The following is a 20,901-nucleotide window of genomic DNA, read 5'->3' as shown; positions in this document are numbered from 1 at the left end:
ACTGGTTTCAAACAAACAATATTTCACATTCAAAATTATGGGTTTTAAAAATGAAACACAGTTTTGAATTTACTATTTGGTATTTTAAGACATACAATACCTAGTGCAACATTGTACAAGTACAGTACGCCGTAATTTATTTAAGGAAATTTAATAACATTAGTGCGACTTTTCACTAAAAACCTACAACTATGCGTTAATGCGTCATCTCATATACGAATCGCTTTGTTTGGAACACGAACCAAAATATCGTGTTTTAAACATAATCAAGATTTTCAAGAAGAAAAATTCGATACGTATCGATACGCACCACCTCGTATCGAAGTCCGAGTCCGATATGGGTCGGTGCGTATCGCTTGTATACAACTGCACGTGTAACTTCTTGAACGCTCAAAATTGCCTCGATACGTATCGATAGACTCCAAATTCTTCCTTGAAAATCTTGATTATTAACTTATACCATAGAACAATATCTATGCTTATACTGAGTATAAGGTCTATGTCACGATTAAAGATATACAGGTTACTCAACGACCCTATGCACATACACATCAAAAGTGGTGCGCTAAAATGTTGGTTTTAAACAGCTGATCAACCATGCGAGAAAAACTACTAACGCTCCAAGCGTGGATAAAATATATATATTTAATATATATATATATATTCAATATATCTTTAATCGTGGTCATGAATTAAGATATATCTTAATTCATGATCGTGGTCTATGTTTTGAAACCAGATATCCTTATCACTAATTGAATATGTTATCATGACGTCAAAACTACCATCCACACAGCTGATATCACAGATATATAGAATAAACTTTATTTATATTATATATTTATTCTATATATCTGTGGCTGATATAGACCATCCACGGATTAAAACACAGATATCTATATTATATAGATATCTGTGGATTAAAGTATAATATTTATATATATGTTAATCTTAGTCCGTGTTCCATGCTTTCTAGTATCTGACATCCGCTTCTACTGTACAGTAGATAACGCCACCAGAGCGGGAACCAACATTCGTAACCGGAACTGTGGTGGTATTACCATAGAACAATAATATAGTATAACCTCACCTTCTTAACATCAAAAATTCAAAACACAATCACAAATTCACAAATCGTTATATTTAAAATTTTTAAATTGTTCTTGTACTAGTTGTACTCAATTGTAGATTATTTGTTTGGCCACCGATATAGTGATATTTAACAATTATTTATTCATTAATTGATACAAAATTTAAATATAATTTAGAAGTTAAATGGTTACAATACTGCTTGTACTATGACATTTTAATTTTTAACTTACTTTGAGTTTTGGCTGTTTCTAGACTTCAAGTGGCTTTCGATTCTTATTAATTTTTAAATATCATTAATAAATTTGATTCAAAATGCTATAGAATAATATATAAACCTTTTAATTATTATATTTAATTTAATACTTTTAAAAATTTATATTTTTAGTGGTTTATAAATAATGTAAAAAGCTTTAGTGGTCACTTTCTGATCTGTTCTTTGATAATTTTGTGCTGCTCCTTTAATTATGGGTGTAAAAAGTCTTTGGTCACTGTTAACTCCAGTGGCAGAAAAAATGCCTCTTTGGGAGTTGCACGGCAAGGCAGTTGGCATAGATTTAAGTGGATGGGTGTGTGACAGTGAAAATCTAAATCACAACATAAGCCAAAAAAACATGTACTTGAGGTAAACTCTAAATAATATTACCCTTGTACATTTTAGGAATATGTAAAGTTAACTGATCTACAACATCTACCTAAATAACTTTTCCTACTTACATTATATCATTGAATTTTATATTATATATTACTCAATGATTATATCTTTCAATTTTAAATTCAGTTCACTAAATTATTCCAATATTTCTGTTTCAATTATATCTATTAACTAGTTAAACCATCTAACTATGTTTTAACTATAGCTATATTGTAGTAGTGATATCAACTTGCTATGTACCATATTTAAAAATTCCAACATTTTGCATTACACAATTCTCACACAATAATCAAAGACCCAGTTCTCCTCTCAAGTATTAGGACTAATGTTTAATAGTTTCAAATAATTTATTAACACTGCTTTCACCAACATTTTTTTCAAATCTCTTAAGCTTAGGTTAGGTTCTAACCAAATATTTGTCCCTTCTCTTTAGTGTTAAGAGTTCTTTAGCACTATTAGGCTATTGTCCCAAGCCTCTTTATTTATATTTTTTTCTATTTATTTATTATAATTTTTTTTTTCCAGGAACTTATTTTTTCGTACTTCTACTTTATTGTTAATTGGAGCCATACCAATATTTGTTTTGGATGGTGAACCACCACTTTTAAAAAAAGGTGTTATAGAAAAACGTATTAATGGAAATAAAGCACCAATAAAGAATAATATTACTCGCAAAAGACTAAATTCATTACAAAAACAAGTAAGTATATATTTAATGATTGATTACATTGTTGTAAAAAAAAAAAATTGGTGAACGAATTCAGTGATTATAAGAACTAGTATTCTAATTTATAATGGTAAATTTAACAGAATTATATTTAGAATATATATATAATATAAGTATATTTAGAATTGGCAGAACACTATAATCTACATTGGTTTATGGTTATAGAATATTTTAAGTTATAGGAATTATAAACATCTCATTTAATTTAATAATTATTTTCAGTGTGAATTGTTATTGAATATCATGGGAGTAACTTGCGTTTATAGTCACGGAGAAGCAGAACAGCTATGTGCTATACTCAATAAAAACGGGGTTGGTATTATATAGCTAATAAATTACTAGTTTTTAGAACTTAAACATATAACGTCAGTTGTACATTTGTATGTATTATTTTTAGTATGTTGATACATGTTGTATGTCATACTAGTTTGTGGGGGGGGGGAGGGAAGGAAGGGAGGAGAAGTGGACATTTGCCTCTGTGAGAAATTTTAAAAGCAGTGAGATTGGCCAGCTTCCGTTCAACCATCATTATGTTATATTAGGGCAACAACATACCTATTTTTATAACATTTGGAAAAATATTAATAATACATTGTGTACTAAGAAATTATTGTCACAATGATTAATTGGTTACTAATAATTAATAGTTTAAATATATTTATATTTAGGTGCATGCGTGGATGTGCATTAAAGTGGTGTGTGTGTGTGTGTGTGTTAAAAGAAAAGGAAAAATGAGGTCACAGCAAATCACAAAAAGATTTCAGAAAATTTGCAAATTATTTTGATTTAAAAATTCATAAAAAAATGTTGTTTTATATCTAAGATTTAGAACATAAGTTGTCTACCTTTATCAGAAAAACAAATGTTTACAGAAAAGTAAAATAAAATTTTTATGAATGTTTAAAGTTCAAATGTTTACAACATAAATATTAACTCGATTTCTTATGGAGCGGTTTTCTTATTTAGTTGTAATTCAAAAACAAATAACCGTAGATACTATAAGTTTTCAGTATATGTTTAGCTTATCATTTTTTATACTTGATACAATTTTCAAAATACTTTAAATCCCTTAGAGATTAATTCATTCTATTTATAATATTATAAAGTAATATCAAATTAATAAAATCATATTAAAAATGTCTTTATATATAACATTTACTTTTTATACTTCATCACTCCCAACCATTGTGAATTGCTGTGTATATCATTGGTTTCTACTACTGACACATATCTGTTTTTTCGTTTTTTATTTTTTAATTGGTATTGTAATTTTTGCAAGATTTATTTTTCAAAGCCAGATGATAATAAAAAAATATGAACTTAAAAATAATTGTTCAATTTCAGATTGTCAATGGAATTATCACTCAAGATAGCGATTGTTTTTTATATGGTGCTCGTGTTGTTTATAGAAACTTTAATGCCTCTGGAAATGGATCTATTGATGTTTATTGCATGGAATCAATTGAACAAAATCTAAATATTGGGCGCAACAAAATGATAGCTTTATCATTGCTATGTGGTTGTGATTATGATGAAAAAGGTGTTATGGGCGTTGGAAAAGATACTGCAATTAAATTTCTTCAAACACTAGATGATGATGTTGTCCTTGATCGGTAATCATAAATTGTATTCCTTATTTTCTCTTTAGTATTACTGATTTTTCAAATTTAATTTTAAGTTTGAGAAATTGGAGAAATGACCCAGGTTTAAATTCTGCTGCCATGGATATTAAATCACAGACTGATGAAATAAAGCTAGAGTTGAAAATAAGGAATAAAGCTATAGAAAACCAAAGCTTTCCATCTGAAGCAGTTATTGAAGAATTCTTAAATGTTCCGAATTATCCAGAAGTGTCTGCAAAATGGATTCTACCGGACATTAATTCTTTTATTGTAGGTAAAAAATATGAAAATATAAATATTAAATTGCATAGGTTCAATAAATTAAATACTTATATTTAATACGTTATAGAAATTTGCATTGACCAAACTGTGTTGGGAAAGAGAGTATGCAATAGATAAATTTTTGCCATTACTGACTAGGTGGCATTTAATGTATGATGATAAGTTTCAAGCAAATATTTTAATGACTGAAATTGTTAAAAAACGTGTCAATAAAGGAATAAAGTGTTATGAAATAAAATGGAATAATTATGAAATAACATCTATTGAACCTCAAACAGCTGTTCAAAGAAGATATCCAAATGAAGTTTCAATCTATGAAGACATGCATACATCTTCTAGAATCTTCAAAACAAAGAAAAAAAGTAATTTATATTTATATTTGGTATTTATTGCTTGGTTATCAATTATTATGTTTACTTATACAATCATTAGGTAAACTCAATTCTGTTATTTATTAGTTACTACAGGTTATCACTGCATTACATTATTTATGGCAATTTTTAATCTGCAAGACATTATATTACAATATAATAAAATAAGTCTGATTAACAAAACTTAGGTAGTAGTAAAGTAAAGCCTATTATCTAGAGCCCCACATAGGCTTTTATTGATATTATTATTTTAGAATATACAGTTTCAAAAAGGTTATAACTTACTTAAAAATAATTTTTAAAAAAGCCTATGCGCAGCCCTAAATATTTTATAAAAAGTCAATTCATCCTAATGTTATAACTAACAGCAAACTATTGAAACTGGTGAACAAAAATTTGCCAAGTTGTACGTGTGTATGGCAAAGACAACACATGCGGGTATGATGTCCTCTTAAGGTACGGTTGCCCTGCAGCAAAAAGTGGAACAGTACAGCGTTGTGACACTACATCTAGACGCTGCAGGGAAAACATACCTGAATAGATTACAAAATTGTCTCAAAATAATATAACACAATGTTAGCCTGCGGTAGTCACAATAACTGATAGTTACTTAATATTCTTTTAAGGTACTTATTAGTATAAAGTAATTGAGATGGCCTCAAATTCAAATGTGTAATTACATTTTTTTTTGTACCAAACAAATTGTTTGATTACCATCCAAATAGCATTGGAAAATAAAATACAATTCCATGTTACAATTATTATATAGATAAATCATTATTTTTAAATTAATTAATTGTTTTCAGTTACAATCCATGATAGTAATCTACTTGATATAACAAATACATTTTCTTCAATGAACATTTCTAAAAAACACGGAAAACCTACAAAAAAAAATGTCCAAGGTCCCTTGGATCAATTTATAATGAAGGGAAAAGTTAAAGACGATAGTTTGACATTGTCTGACTTTGAGTGTGATACTGTTGACTTGGATATGTCTGACATAATAAATGGAATTATAACTTAAATTTAAATCTATATCATAAGAATTCTCAATGTATCATAAATGTGTTGTTTTATTATAATTTAAAATAATTTTTTTGTATTTTATTGTTTTATTAAAGTACAAATTGTGTAATAATAAAAAGTAGTCATACATATTTGTTCTAATTAAAAATCTGATTAGAATTATTTACAATTATTATTCATAATTACAAAAATATCAATATAATGACTAGATCTCATACCTAGTATACATGGTATGTACCCATTTATACTATAACTAGGGCTAAGATTTCTATCCATTTGCACGTTATTTTTCTTGAGACCAAATTGATTGGTTGTCAGATGAATCCAAAATTTGGATTATTCTTGATTAAATAGAACTTTTTTTATACATAATCATAATTCATAATGTATTTAATTGTATAATTCGATTTTTAAAAATCTTATGAACTTAAAAGTTATTTATCTAATAAAGGTTTATAAATATTGGGTTGTTTGTCAAATTTCTGTAAATTCACTACCTATTTTACCTTATCTAAGCCAGATGACCAATGAGATGACATAAATATTATTTTTATTTTGTTTATATTAATATTTTGTTACATTTGACAGTCATTCGTGTTTCAAAATTTGTAAGAAAATATCATTATATTCAATGTAATAATAACTACATTATGAATAATAATAAATAGTTATTAAATATTATGAAAAGATAAAAAAACTGTTTTTGCATATTTTACAATTTTGTATTGCAAATAAATGCTAGACCTAACTATAACGATAGGAAAATAAACTGTGATTCATATTACTAATAATTTAGTATGAAGTGTCTAATTTTATATATTATTATCCATTTATACTATCATTGGTTATAAATTGTAATATTTATAATCTATGATACTATATAGTACCCCCTGAACTCTGAAAATAAAAATATTGTTATACAATGGTATATTATGTCTTGTTAATTTGTCAAGTTTGTACGTTAATAATTTAATTGTTAACCAACAAAATTTAAAAAAAAAAACTATTTTAATTCTTGTGAATAGTATAACTACAGAACAACAATATTTTTGTGAGACATAAACTTTGAACACAGTTAAAATTAAGTGCATCAAATTAAAGAGGGTTAGAAAAATGTCATCAAAATAAACCATTGTCAGTGGGTAAGTTTAATTATAATGTATTTATAAAAATAATTTGCGCAAAAGTCTTTCTAATCCTAAACTTAACTTAATAGCATAATATATAAACCATCAGAATTACATTATAATAAAAATGTATAAATGTTTACATATTATATACATATGTATTATGTATACAAAATAACAATATAATATCATACTGGTAAATACTTTTTTATAAATTAATAATAATAATAATAATAATTTAAAAAAAAATACTAACAAGATAAACAATTGAAAATATATTTTATACAGTACATAAAATTATTATATATTAGATCATGATTAGTATTGCATACTATAACTATTATCTCAAAGAAAAAATAACATGTTAGATTTATACCAGATTTGATAAAATAAATCATGCATTAATTTCAAATGAAAATAAAATGTATATTGAAGGAATTACCTTATTTTCTTTGAGTAAATAATATTTAGAATGATTATAATAATTTAGTTATAAATTAATAGAAATAATAAATCCCGATTATTATTAGTAAATAAAATATTACAAATAATTATATATTTAATTTTTAAATTGGATTTGTAGTGTATATATAATATGGGTACAATAGCAAAATAATAAACATTCATAATTTTAATTTTGTTTTTATTTTAAATAATTGTGAACAAATGTTTGTGTTAAAATAAATCACCATCTAAATTCAAATTTTGATTAGAATCGATTATTGGAGAGTAATCCACAAATGTACATAATAATATAGTAATATGTACTATGCATATTTGAATACAAATCCAATTTAAATAACTAAAAAAGCTATAATTATAATTTGTTTGTACAGTTAAATTTTTAATGTACAATTGTTAGTTTAAAAAAACTAATAAAGGTTTTATACTTTTAACCTATAGTATTTACAAACATAAGGATTGCTAAAATAAAAACATTTCTATGACAGTTATAAAAAATTGTTTTGGGATAAACAAACAAAAATATAATATAAGCTAGTATGTAATTATTTAAAAGAGTACACATAATCATTATAAAAATGCAGTTTTTTTCTTTAACAAAGTTTATAGTTATTTATATTAGCTTGTTTCGTTAAATTATTTTTAAATCTTATAAGTTAATATTTAAACTAATAAAACTATGAATAGCACCATATTTTAAATCATATTTTGTGGGTTCTAATTTGTTGTTGTAAATAGATGCTTGATTTTTTTATGCTGTAAATAATTAAACCCATTAAATCTTGTTGTACTACTGATACTCATATTTTTATTCGATTCTTCACTCATTGATTTGTCTTAAATCTAAACAAACATTAAAATATTTATTATTAAAATACAATTCAAATCTCCTGTAATAATATATTGCATAACATAGTATGCTCATATAAGTAAAATACAAAAGTTACCCGAGTAAAATAAGATAGAGTATATTTAAAATAAAATTATGTTTCACAATCACTTAATTTTAAAAACGATATCAGAAAGAGCATATTTAACTGTTCCATATTCATAATTGTTTGAACTCTTATTTGTTATTTATTATTCTATTTTTATTTTTTAAGCACATATAATAACAATTAACAAATATATTAGAAATATCATTGCTTAAATCGTCCATTAAGACTATCATATATATTTAACTGTAGAATGCAGTGTATTGCACCCAAATTAACGAGGACCTGTAACACCATTTAAAATCCTTAAAAAATCAAACATCTGAAACCCATATAACCCGAATGATGACCCTGATTCTATTTTCAAAATACCTAAATTAACCAAGCCCAAATAAAACATTCTGGTTGACCCAAACATGAATAATTTTTTATTGTACAATATTCATGTGATTATTTTATTTGGTCAGTTCAATTTTGTAGTTAGTAATATGTTTAATAATACCAATATTAGGAAATGTTACAATCAACTGAAGATAAATACTATAAATATTTTCTTAAAATTAAAGCCCATTCTATCATTTAGTTATTGTTAAACCGAATTACCAGATATTGAACAATTTTAAATTTAAATTTTAAATAATTGAGTAATTATTAAAGAATAAATCCAAATTTCAAAATTCAAACATAGTCAATAACAATATAAAATATTGACACATTGTTATGGCATAACAGCACCACATATAAAGGCTTTTCTTAAACCCAACACATTGGCCAAACATAACATTCAAAATTTGGAGGCCCAAGAATGTGCACAACAGTTTTATTATTTATTATTATAACATAATATTGCCTATGCGCATTGAGTAATTTAGTACTAGACATTTTTTTGTACGGATTGCTTCAGTAAATTATTGAGAAATATAAACGTTTGGAAAGTCAGAAATTTAAAATCAATGAAGTATTTACTGGTTTGCATAATATACCTGATAGTAAAGCATTAAACATTTTTTACTATTGCAGTACATATTTTTGGTCCGATTGAACAATCAGCAAGTGTTACAAAATGCTAATTTTTGTGTTCCTGACTCAATTAAAGCTGTGGCTGCATCGAAGAAATCATTACAATCATCCAGAAATAATGAAAACAATATGAAAAGATATGAAATACTGTGATAATTTACATGCTGAAATAAGTTAATTAGACTACATGATGACACTAAGTGCATCAAAAATCAAACAAAACCCTTTAAACACACAATTCATCCTCCTACGAAATTATCATCAATACGTGAATTAAAGAAAGATATGTTTGAAATAATTTATTTTTGACAAATGAAATTGAGACATTATAATAAAAAAAAACCAAAAAAACTTAGTTAAATTAATAAATATACTTGCAGATCAAAACACAAAAACTTATGAATTTCTTAAATAATACAAGTGATGGTTTTGGTACAAATCAACTTCATGTAAAGCTTATTATAAATTATAATATGACCATCCATAGTACCTACTATCACCAGTATGTCTGACAGGGTTGGGTAAAAAACGTTTTTTTATAATATTTAACAAAAAACATGTTTTTATTGTTTTTAATTGTTTTTAATTGTTTTAAAACATATTGTGTTTTCTTGATATAAAATATGTTAAAATACAAAATAAAACATGTTTTTTAATATGTTTTTAAACAATTTAAAACAACATGTATATTATAATTATGTGGCAGTGGCATGTAATACAATAAACAACTTTTGTATAACTAAATAAAATACTATTAACAACACCTTTTGGACTTGTTCACACAGACATCAGAAATAGATTAGGTAATGAAAAAGCAGCTAAATTAGTCACCATTTTTAAGTCTCTAAATTAAGAACTATTATTTGTTATAGTCACCATTTTTAAGTCTCTAAATTGAGAACTATTATTTGTTATTTAATATTAATATATAATTTTTTTTTATGCACTAGTCAGAGTAGTCAGACACTAGTATCTTGTATTTTAAAAAGTTAAAATGATTTATGTTTACCATTAAATACAATTGTTCTAATACTATTATAAAGTATAAAAGTTTTAACCAGTGGGCAGTGGCCCTAAATTATATTATGTTATTATGTTATATTATGTTATTATTTGCTATTTATAAAATAATGAATTTTTAATAAAAATGTCAATTTACATATTTATTATTTAATGAGTTTTTAACCCAAATTTTAAAATTAAGATTTAAAAAACATTTTAAAACATGTTAAAAACAGTTGTTTTAAACAATTGTTTAAAAACATTTGTATTTTAATAAATGCGTTTTAAAACAAAGTTTTAAACACGTGTTTAAAACAAATCAATTTAAAACATCCAACCCTGAATTGTCTGATATTAATAACATTTGGGAAATGAATATTTAAATATAAAAGATTCTTTCTTTTGAAATTTCCAAACTCATTAAATTAATTTTAACAGAGTCAACATATGCAGTGACGGCAAAGCATTCATTTGGTATATCGAGAAGACTAAAAACATATTTGAGGTCCACAATGACCATAAAAGATAAACTTATCTGATGATTTTACATGGTCATAAGTCTATGAAGCAGAAGTTATTAATTTGAAGTATTATTTATTTATGTTGTGCTTAGGTAAGTAAACTATAAGTACATCATAGTATTATAAGTGTATGAACACTAAAAAAAGTGAATTTAGAAGGGTTTTATAATGAATCACAGAAATATATTGTTTGTGGTTAGGATTTTTTTTTGCCCCATCTTGTGTGAGTACATTATTGACAAAGCATGTTGTAACTTAAATGGCTTGTTTAATTAGAAAACAATATAAGATTTTTTATAATTTATAGTTAATACGTGGGGCAATAAGCATAATATGAAACAACAAATGTTACGACATTGATAACATTTTGCTGGTAGGCAGCATATCGAACTATGTACTACTATAATTAATTATGGTATCAATAAATGAAACTTTAAAAATGTTATTCAATTGCTTGATAAGATAATACATAAATAAAATAAAAATGTACAAATATTTTAACAATTAATTAAGCTAAGTATAGAATTTGAATGATTAGTTTTTAGAACCTAGCAATCGCCTGTTACAATTTAACCTTTACATATTCATCTGAAAGAATATTTTCTATTTAGTTTCAGTTAGTTAGTCTCGAAATTTAGATAGTAAATTTACATAGTTTACTTACATGAGCATTTACTTAAATATTAAATAATATATATGTCATTAAGATTATATACTGACCATTATTTATAAATACAATCCTCAATTTGTTGCTGTTGTGTATCATGTTCACGTTGATTCTGCTGATCAACTTTTACCTCCACAATATCAGTAGGAATATTATTTGCTGCATCATACTTTTCCACAGTATAGTCAGCACTATATATACATTCTTCAATTTGAGTTTGACCACTGATTGGTTCCAATTCTTGTGATGGGGGTGTAACAGTATGTGCCGCAGCTGCATCACTCTGTTGTCTAGCATACTTCTCATGTATATTTCTGTGTCGTTTTAATGCAAACCGATCACTAAAACCAACTCCACAAATATCACAACGGTGAGGCTTTTCTCCTGTGTGTACTTTAGCATGGTTTTTTAAATGTGTGGCTTGATTAAAAGCTGAACCACATATATCACAACGGTAAGGCTTTTCTCCTGTATGAATACGTCGATGATTCCATAATGTAGAATGGCGAGCAAATGTTTTATCACAAACTTCACATTGATAAGGTCGTTCACCACTGTGTATTCTTTCATGATTTTTGAGATGTGGAGATTGAGAAAATTGCATTCCACAAACACCACATTTAAATGGTTTTTCACCTGTATGTACTCGACCGTGATTTTTTAAATAAGCTGCTTTTGCAAATGATAAACCACATATTTCACACTTATAAGGTTTATCACCTGTATGCAGACGTTTATGACTCCACAATGATGAGTATCGTGAAAAACTTCCCCCACATATGTTACAATGAAAAGGCTTATTGGGAGTATTTGAATTGTTAATTGAATCATTTTTCATATTGACATTAGTATGGTTACCATTAACTAAAAAAATAATACCAGAACCATTACATTTATAACATTTGGTGACAGTAGCCATACCTCTTTTTTTCACTGGATAATAACCTTTCATTATTGCAGTCTGCTCAGGTGATAAATTGTCACTAGATTCTATTTCATTTTCTTGAGGAGTGTAGTTAGAACAATTACCACCACTACAACTTACACATTTTATAAATCTAGACTTTTTACCCTTAACTGTTTGTGGAGCAACATCAGCACCACACGAAAAACATTGTTTGTGTACAGTTGATCGATGGACTTTCATATCTCTTACTTGAGGGAAACAAGAACCACACGTCGAACAAGTAAATGATGGTGGTTCTTGGGGATGAGCAGATTTTTTATGATGGTCTAACATTGATGCGTGTGTAAATCCAGCACCGCAAACATCACATTTAAAAGCTGCACCAGCCGTCGTGAGAGACATTTGATTTACTAATGCATAGTTATAATTGAAGGGCGCTGTTACATCAAAACGGTAAGAGGTCTTATCAGTTTGAGTCACTCCATTTGCTGAAGCTGCAGCAAGAACAGCTATATTACCAGATACAGGAACTTTCTGTACCATGTTTACATTGTAGAATGGGAAGTCAACAGAAGATGCTTTATCATCTTTTTTAACAATAGTGGCATATAGTTGACCCGTTACTGGGTTTTGTTCTTGCCGAATGCCCGGATCATACATAATGGTTGTAACTACCTCGTCCTTGATGCCACTCATACAGCTACTATCTATAAATAAAAACATTCAAGATTTTATGTTTGAATTAATTTTATTATTATTTAACTATCATAAATGGATATGAAATCACTAGTCAATTCACCATAAATAGACTAAACACTGTATAGTAGTATACATTTTTAAATGCCATTCGTATGATAATTCTTTTTATTTGAAATAGACTTTAGACAGTCTCTAAAAATTAAAATTTTAACAAAATAATTAATCAAAATCACAAAAATTTGAAAATTATTATGAGTTTGAAATTCATAAAAAATTTTTTCTATTTATATCTTAGCTTTGAAAATGTAATATAAGATTCCCCTTAAGTTTTTTCTTTTTTCCTACAAATGTCAATAAAACTATTTTTGTTGGGTTGAAATACTAGAAATTTAATACATGGTTCCTCATAAGTGGTTATAATAGCAATTGAGATCATCAGAAAGATCCATATTCATCATTTATTTAAAAAAATTATAAAATGTTCTATTTTTAAAGCTTAAGTTTAAAACTTAAAACAAGGATTCCCATAAATAGTTCATACTGTAACCAACAAATCTACAAACAAATATATAAACACAAATATCTTTTTTACACAGTTTAAGTTCAACTTTGGACAAAAATACATATTAAAACCAAGAATTACGGTTTTAGTTATTTTATTGTAATTTAAAAATTTTATTTGTGGGTGTATGAACATTCAAACTTTTAGTTAATTATTATATTTTATACACACAATGACATTTTTAAAAGTAATTTTTTTTGGGCAAAATGAATTTAACCTACTGTCGCACTAATGTGTTAATATAAGTTAAATTAAATTGCTTTAACCACAATAGTATCATCAAATATACTTGGTAATATTATGGGCTAACAGACCGTCTTTGTTTAGAATTGTTTTTCATAAACAATAATTTTATATTATTGAATTCAAATTCAACACATTCATAACAGTGACTATCTAGACTCCTAATGTACAGCAGAGTGTTACCCACTTATTCACTTTTTATTTTACCATTCTAAAGGGTTTAAAAAAATTGTTTTATTGACATCCTGGGTATCATAAAATTATTTACATGCAAGACGGTGTTATCTAGATAACACTGTAACGACAATGGTAAGTGAAATCAATAATTTTTTTTTGCAATAAATAATAACACTCAATTATTGGTACATAAATGTTTTATCTTCAATGTATATAAATTTTAAATATACTACTTACATAATTATTGGCCTTCATAGCAAGTTGATTTAAAAAAATGTATTGATACTTATATATACAGTTGGTTTTCCAATACCTAACAGTTACAATTTACAATTTATATATTTTCTTTATATTTTTATGCATACAGTTTATCACAGTTTATTTAAAATACTCAAACTCAGTAATATTATTAATAATTTTTTTAATTGAATAACTGATTAGGTACGTAATAACAACAAATTCAAGAGTACTAACATGGGTTTTTAATACAAATTACCATAGTAAAGCAACTTTTAATCACAAATCTGTGGATATTAGGGTGTATTACATTAAACTTAATTCAAGTGAAAAGATTTAAATATAAATTTGAAACTTATTACAAAACATATTATGTTTACCTTTATGTATATGGTATTTGTCAGGAATTTATTTTTCTGTAGTTCATTGAAACTTTCTTTTAATAAACCTACAGCAAATTATAACAATCTTTAAATTGAATGAAGAAGCTATCAAAACTATAAATTATCTTTATGTATAATTTAACTTACCTATAGTACAACTTAAGAATAATGTTTCTTCGTAAACTCCATGATAAGAGTTTACTATAATATAGTATAATAGTTTACATGATATTTGTCATTTGAATTAACCAATTACCAATTAATTTGTAAAATAATAATTTTAAAGAATACAAATATTATAAAATGTGGTTATTATACATAGTTTTATTATTTATTATAGATTTAATCAGCAGATTTTGGTGTTAAATCGACTACATAAGGAGAACATTTAATAAAACTAATAGCTAACACGAAAAGCAAATAATTTTAACTTAAAATCAAATATAATATGGAGCACTCAAAAATTTAAAAATTAAAACAATTAACATTTAACAAACAAAAAACAAGTGGAATTTTGGATCAACAATTTTTTTGTCAATTTTTGTTTTGGTTTGATACGACATGGAGGACGCAATACACCATGGAAAGATAACTAACATAATGTTGTAATACTCCATGAAAAATTAAAATGGATTTCCCGCCATAACTTATCTTTTTTTACACTCAATGAACTTTTCAAAATATTTGTTGGAACTTGGACCCGGTTTGCCGCCAGTACTGTATTATACAGTTTTTAGAATATATTATACATATTACATATTGCTATTTGTGTTATGTTACATTTCCACATGTCTTAAGGTTACAAGGATTATGATTTATGGTTTTAAGTTTTTTACCACAAAATAAGCAAAACACTAAGGTAACTAAATCATTAAATTGTATCCAGTCACACAAAGTATATACGATAAAATATTTTTATAACAAAAGTCGCCCTTGGCTGTGCGTCAACATTCGAATGATCGTTATTTATTGCAAATAAAAAGCGATCGGTCCAACAGGCATTAGTATGATGCAAACAACTATTCATAATACAATCTACAAAAACGCAAACATTAACATTCTGTATCAAGTACCTACATAATACTTCCTCTACCCTTTTCTGCAAACCTAAAATAGGTTGGTTGGATTAGGCTCGGCTACATTGTTGAGATGTACATTCGCAGATCAAGGAATATATAATATTGGTTTTACAATGATGTTAAAAAATGAAATTATACTTTAATCTTCAACATACATTGTGATTTCTGTCACAATACAATTCGGCGAAGAAATTTAGAAGGTCGAGAGTGGGAGAACCTCGGTAATTGGGAAGAAGACTAACAAAATATGTTTACGCACCATCAAAAATTTTTGTTTGATAAAAGATTTTATTTTGTTGGTATATTTCGGAAATCAAAATCGTATGACCTTGAAATTGTCACGAAAAATTTATACAGCATAGTTTTTAAACACTATATATTTTCAAAATATTTTGGATCTATGTGAGGTGTTTATAGACATTTAAGAGTATGATTTCTAGTTTCTGTCCATTCTGAACGAAGTGTTCTAGTGCTTACTACTATCAGCGTAGTAGCTGTACGGCTATGAATTGTATCTATTAATTGTACAATTATGTTTTGCTTTTTGTGTCACCGGGATTGGTAAAAGAAGAAAAATTAATATTAATTACGAATTAAAATAATAATAAATAAACTTTGATTACGATTTATTTATTTTTTTTATTTATTTTTATTGCAAATTATTAATATTACATTATTATACATAATTAATAATCATCAATATAACAATATAATAATATATTAATATTATTTTTTTACAATAAACTACTATACTATTTATACTAATTAATTAAAATTAAATTAAATTAAATTATTAATTTTATTTAAATAAATAAATGTTTATTTAAGCACTACCCAATATAAACTGAGTGACATAGTAATATATAATATATTAATATTATTGTTTTTCTTATAATAATAATAATAATAATAATAATAACTTTATTGCAACCATAACATCTTTACATATTAAAACAAAATAATAAATATAGGTAGGTATGTATACGTAAAAATATAAATTAATAAAATATAAATTATATGAAAATTGACAATGTTGCAGCACTCCCAAAAAGCAAGCTTGTGCTGGGAGAGCCAGTTCTTAAAAGAATTTCAGTTATAATAAATATATTTATAGATTACATAAAATAACAGTAAAAAGAGACTTAATAAGACTTATAACAAATATATAAAGATCATAAAATAGAATTATAACAATATAATAAAGAGGCAATAACATAAATTTAAATATAATCTAAATCTAATTTTTTTATACATTTTTTAAAAGAAGTAAGATCCTTAAAATTATTTATATTAATATTAAATAAAATACATAACTGTAAACCAATATAAAATGTACTTTTTTGACCAAAAACTTTAGTACAATTTGGTAAACATATATTAATATTTTGTTTAAATCTAGTTTTATATTCGTGATCAAATATTGATATTAAATGTTTGTGTTTATAAAGATCAATCAAAACAGAGAAATTATAAATAAAATTGAAGTTTTTTAAATTTAGAGACTCATATAAAATGATAGTGCTAGTTTGAACGGGTAAATTAAATAAAAATTTAATAAGACAATTTATAGTAACTTTTAATCTGAATAAATGTATATTATAGGTTCCTCCCCAAATCGATAAACCATATGAATAGAAAGATTGTACTAAGGTTAAATAAATAATTCTTTTATAATAATTATTAAATATATATCTAGTATCTTTGAATATGTAGAAGAATTTACGTAAATTGTTATTCATAAAATTTATATGCCTATCCCATTTTAGCCTATAATCAAGAATTAATCCCAGATACTTAATTTCTAATACATTTTCAAGATTAATACAATTACAACTACAGGTTGAAGTGAAATTAGGTATACAGTTTAATGAATGAACTATTAAATTATTATTTGTACAATTATTGGATGAAAAAAGTTCAAAATTAATAAATTTAGATTTTGTTAAATTCAATTTTAATTTATTCTTACAAAACCACCCATAAACGGTATTTAAAATATAATTAGCTTCATAATAAAGATTATTTACTGTTGGATTAGACACTAAAATGGCAGTGTCATCAGCAAAACTAAATAATTCAATATTAATATTTGTTTTTATATTCAAAAGATCATTAATAAAAATTATAAACAATAATGGTCCTAACACAGTACCTTGAGGAACCCCACAAGAAATGTCTAAAGATTCACTAAAAAAATCATCAATTTTAACTCTTTGGGTTCGTCCACTTAAAAAGGATTTAAAAAGGTTATTTGCAACTCCTCTTATACCAGCCTTATCTAATTTCTCAAGTAATATATCATGGTTTACACAATCAAAAGCTTTATGAACATCTAGGAAAATACCTAATACTTTATAGTTTTTATCAATATTTTTCCGTATAAAACTATCAACCTCAAATAGCGCGTCATTTGTCGACATCCCGGTTCGGAAACCAAATTGTTTTTTGGAAAAATAAGATTTTGTATTTAGGAAGTTTACTATTCTGACTTTGATACATTTTTCAAATATTTTGGATAAAGTTAGAGATAAAGAGATCGGTCGATAATTTCCACATAATAATTTATCACCCGATTTAAATAGAGGTATAACTGTACATTTTTTGAAGTTTGAAGGATATTTACCAGTTAATAATGATTTATTAAAGATAATTGCTAACGGTAAGGAGATAGATTTACGTACATTTTTAAGTAAATAATTTGTCACACCGTTCTCATAAAAAGAAGTATGATTCTTAATTTTTGAAAGGAGTGCTTCAATTTCATTAGCGTCTATTTGTTTCAAAAAAATACTGTCTTCAATAATATTATTATTAAATAAGAATTTATCAGAATTATTATAGTGTTCAATTCCTAAATTTGAAGCCACATTTACAAAAAAACTATTAAGTTCATTGCAAATATCAACTTTAGATTCAATAACAATACCATCTTTATTGATTATCCTATTAATTTTACTCGTATTTTGATATGGTTTACCTGTGACCTCGTTAATAATGTTCCAAACCTGTTTCGTATTTGATTGTGCGCGATGTAGTTTATTTTGATAATATAGTTGTTTAGACTTTCTGATTAATAAATTTAACGTATTTCGATAAGAAATGTAATATTGTCTAAAATTTGAGTCAAAAGGCCTAGTTCTTAATTTAGCGTATAATTTTTGTCTATTTCTGATAGAGGTTATAATACCAGTTGTAATCCATTCTTTAATTTTAAACATTTTTTTAGATTTATACTTAATATTAGAATACGTAGAACAATTTATAAATTCATTAAGTTTGGAATTAAAAACTTCGATCATAATATCAACATTATCATAGTCCAAGCATGAATACCAATTTTCTGTTTTAATTAATAAGTCTAAATGACTAGTATTTATCATATCAGATTTTAAGGTATATGAGGGAATATTTTCATTTGTGTATAAATCCGATAACATTAAGATAGTCGCATAATGATCAGTAATATCACATCTTAGTATATATGAATTAACTTTATTAATTTTAATGTTTTTGATAAAAATATGATCAATGCAAGATCCCGAAAAATTTGTAACTCTCGTAAAATTATTAATACAAGGTAGGTATCCATTTCTAGCCATAATATTTAAATAATTATTGCTTTTATTTGAATTTTTTAAGATATTTATATTAATATCACCACAAAAAATACTTAAAAATGAATTATTTATTTGAGATAAAAATAAGTCTAAAGCAATAATAAAATTATCAAGATCGTCATTTGGAGATCTATATATACAAATTAATGAAAATATTAAGTCATCGACTTTAATTATAAGCTGCATAGAATTACAATTTAATAAAACTTGTTTATCGATTTGTACTATATTTAGAGAATCTTTAATAAAGATAGTAACACCATCACTTTTATTCAAAGTTCCTACAGAGTTGATGGTTTTATAACCATTTAAATTAAAATCAAAATCATTAATGAGCCATGTTTCACATAAAACAATAATACTAAAAAAATATTTTACTGTACTAAGCAATGCTGTAAGATCATTTATATGAGCATTTATACTACTGATATTTAATTGAAAAATAGATAGATTATTATTAGGAATTAAAATGTCAGCTATAGAATCAATATAGGAGCAATTTACATTATTAACATTTAGATAATCATCAAAATTAAACATATTATTCATAATTTAAATACTAGTTAAAAATACATTTACATACATACTAATTATAAGTTTTGAATGTCTTGAGATGATTTAATTTTAGTTATTTTGGATTTTTCATCTTTTCTCACGAGAATATCCGCATTTGATAACCAGACGAATTTATATTGTTTATCTTTCGCAGCAGATCTTGTTTGAGCAAAAAGAGCTCGCTTTGATTTGGTAAGACGTTCATTAACGAAAACCTTTTCTACCGGCCATTTATTATAAATTTTATCAGTTGTTAATTTCATAGATTTTACATTTCGGATTAAATTTTTTCTCATATCAAGAGTATCTAATTTTGCCAGTATAATATTTTGCTTAGAGTTAAAAAAGTTAATTCTATTAGCTTCAAGTACCTTCAACTCCGTGTTTGTTTTTTTCCCAATTTCTTCAACAATCAAAACACAATTTTCATTGGTTGTTTTAGGAATACCTGATATTTCCACAGTAATTCCTAAATTATGCTGTTCAATTTCATCTACTTTATATTTCAAAACCGCAACTTCATCAGATAATCGTTTATTTTCCGTGATAATTTTCTCATTGACAATCTTAATATTTTTTAATTCACTAACTAAATAATCAATTTTATTACTAAAATCATCGAATTTTGAACTCATAAAAGATACGGATTTAGTTAACTCCTCAATATTTTTTTCCATTGAACTTATTAAACTTAATTCAACACCAGATGTTTGTGTTTTTGGCGATTTAGTAGTCTGGCATTCAGAACAGGTAAATCTTGCTTTAGTATTGTGAGACATTTTTTTATAATTTTGCTCAGAATAGCCAGTACAATAAAAGTGAAGAACTTTTTTGCAAGTAGAACACTCGAGTAAATCATCCTTATGAGTTGATGTCTCGAGACATTTAGCACACGTAAAATGCATTGTAAGTGAAACGTAAAAACCGAATTAT

General features: G+C 25.5%; 3 protein-coding genes across 5 annotated transcripts; 1 reads left to right on the top strand and 2 right to left on the bottom strand.

The window, feature by feature from the left end:
• The first annotated feature begins 1,069 nt into the window (after positions 1-1,069).
• LOC111028727 (flap endonuclease GEN) lies at positions 1,070-9,918 on the top strand. Of its 2 annotated transcripts, none has more exons than XM_022307465.1 (7): positions 1,070-1,714; positions 2,270-2,444; positions 2,694-2,783; positions 3,816-4,084; positions 4,150-4,363; positions 4,443-4,737; positions 9,320-9,918. In XM_022307465.1, the coding sequence occupies exons 1-7, from the start codon at positions 1,557-1,559 to the stop codon at positions 9,367-9,369; spliced, it is 1,251 nt and encodes a 416-aa protein (XP_022163157.1). In that variant the 5' UTR covers positions 1,070-1,556; the 3' UTR covers positions 9,370-9,918. The 2 variants fall into 2 exon arrangements, with proteins under 2 accessions (XP_022163157.1, XP_022163156.1); XM_022307464.1 differs by lacking the exon at positions 9,320-9,918 and adding an exon at positions 5,553-6,237 and having other exon boundaries at positions 1,072-1,714.
• On the bottom strand, positions 8,195-15,214 carry LOC111028726 (zinc finger protein 2 homolog). Of its 2 annotated transcripts, XM_022307461.1 has the most exons (4): positions 14,865-15,214; positions 14,715-14,782; positions 11,563-13,123; positions 8,195-8,207 (listed from the first exon to the last, which is right to left on the bottom strand). In XM_022307461.1, the coding sequence occupies exon 3, from the start codon at positions 13,110-13,112 to the stop codon at positions 11,565-11,567; it is 1,548 nt and encodes a 515-aa protein (XP_022163153.1). In that variant the 5' UTR covers positions 13,113-13,123; positions 14,715-14,782; positions 14,865-15,214; the 3' UTR covers positions 8,195-8,207; positions 11,563-11,564. The 2 variants fall into 2 exon arrangements, with proteins under 2 accessions (XP_022163153.1, XP_022163155.1); XM_022307463.1 differs by lacking the exon at positions 14,715-14,782 and having other exon boundaries at positions 14,865-15,188.
• A 4,789-nt stretch (positions 15,215-20,003) lies between these two features.
• On the bottom strand, positions 20,004-20,747 carry LOC111028725. Its single transcript, XM_022307460.1, has 2 exons — positions 20,613-20,747; positions 20,004-20,534 (listed from the first exon to the last, which is right to left on the bottom strand). Exons 1-2 carry the CDS (start codon positions 20,745-20,747, stop codon positions 20,004-20,006), a joined length of 666 nt encoding a protein of 221 aa, XP_022163152.1.
• Between the last annotated feature and the right edge of the window lie 154 nt (positions 20,748-20,901).

Source organism: Myzus persicae, unplaced genomic scaffold, assembly GCF_001856785.1.
Source record: "Myzus persicae strain clone G006 unplaced genomic scaffold, MPER_G0061.0, whole genome shotgun sequence".
In the NCBI taxonomy this organism is placed as follows: domain Eukaryota; kingdom Metazoa; phylum Arthropoda; class Insecta; order Hemiptera; family Aphididae; genus Myzus; species Myzus persicae.
Note: the sequence above shows the minus strand (reverse complement) of the source record. Positions and strands in the feature narration are given on the sequence as shown.

Coding starts and splice junctions, on each gene's coding strand:
- LOC111028726 (XM_022307461.1), bottom strand. CDS start 13,112: ATGAGTGGCATCAAGGACGAGGTAGTTACAACCATTATGTATGATCCG.
- LOC111028725 (XM_022307460.1), bottom strand. CDS start 20,747: ATGTCTCACAATACTAAAGCAAGATTTACCTGTTCTGAATGCCAGACT. Junction 20,535..20,612: donor TTGAGGAGTTAACTAAATCC/GTATCTTTTATG, acceptor AAAAATATTAAG/ATTGTCAATGAGAAAATTAT.
- LOC111028727 (XM_022307464.1), top strand. CDS start 1,557: ATGGGTGTAAAAAGTCTTTGGTCACTGTTAACTCCAGTGGCAGAAAAA. Junction 4,364..4,442: donor CGGACATTAATTCTTTTATT/GTAGGTAAAAAA, acceptor AATACGTTATAG/AAATTTGCATTGACCAAACT. Junction 4,738..5,552: donor CTTCAAAACAAAGAAAAAAA/GTAATTTATATT, acceptor AATTGTTTTCAG/TTACAATCCATGATAGTAAT.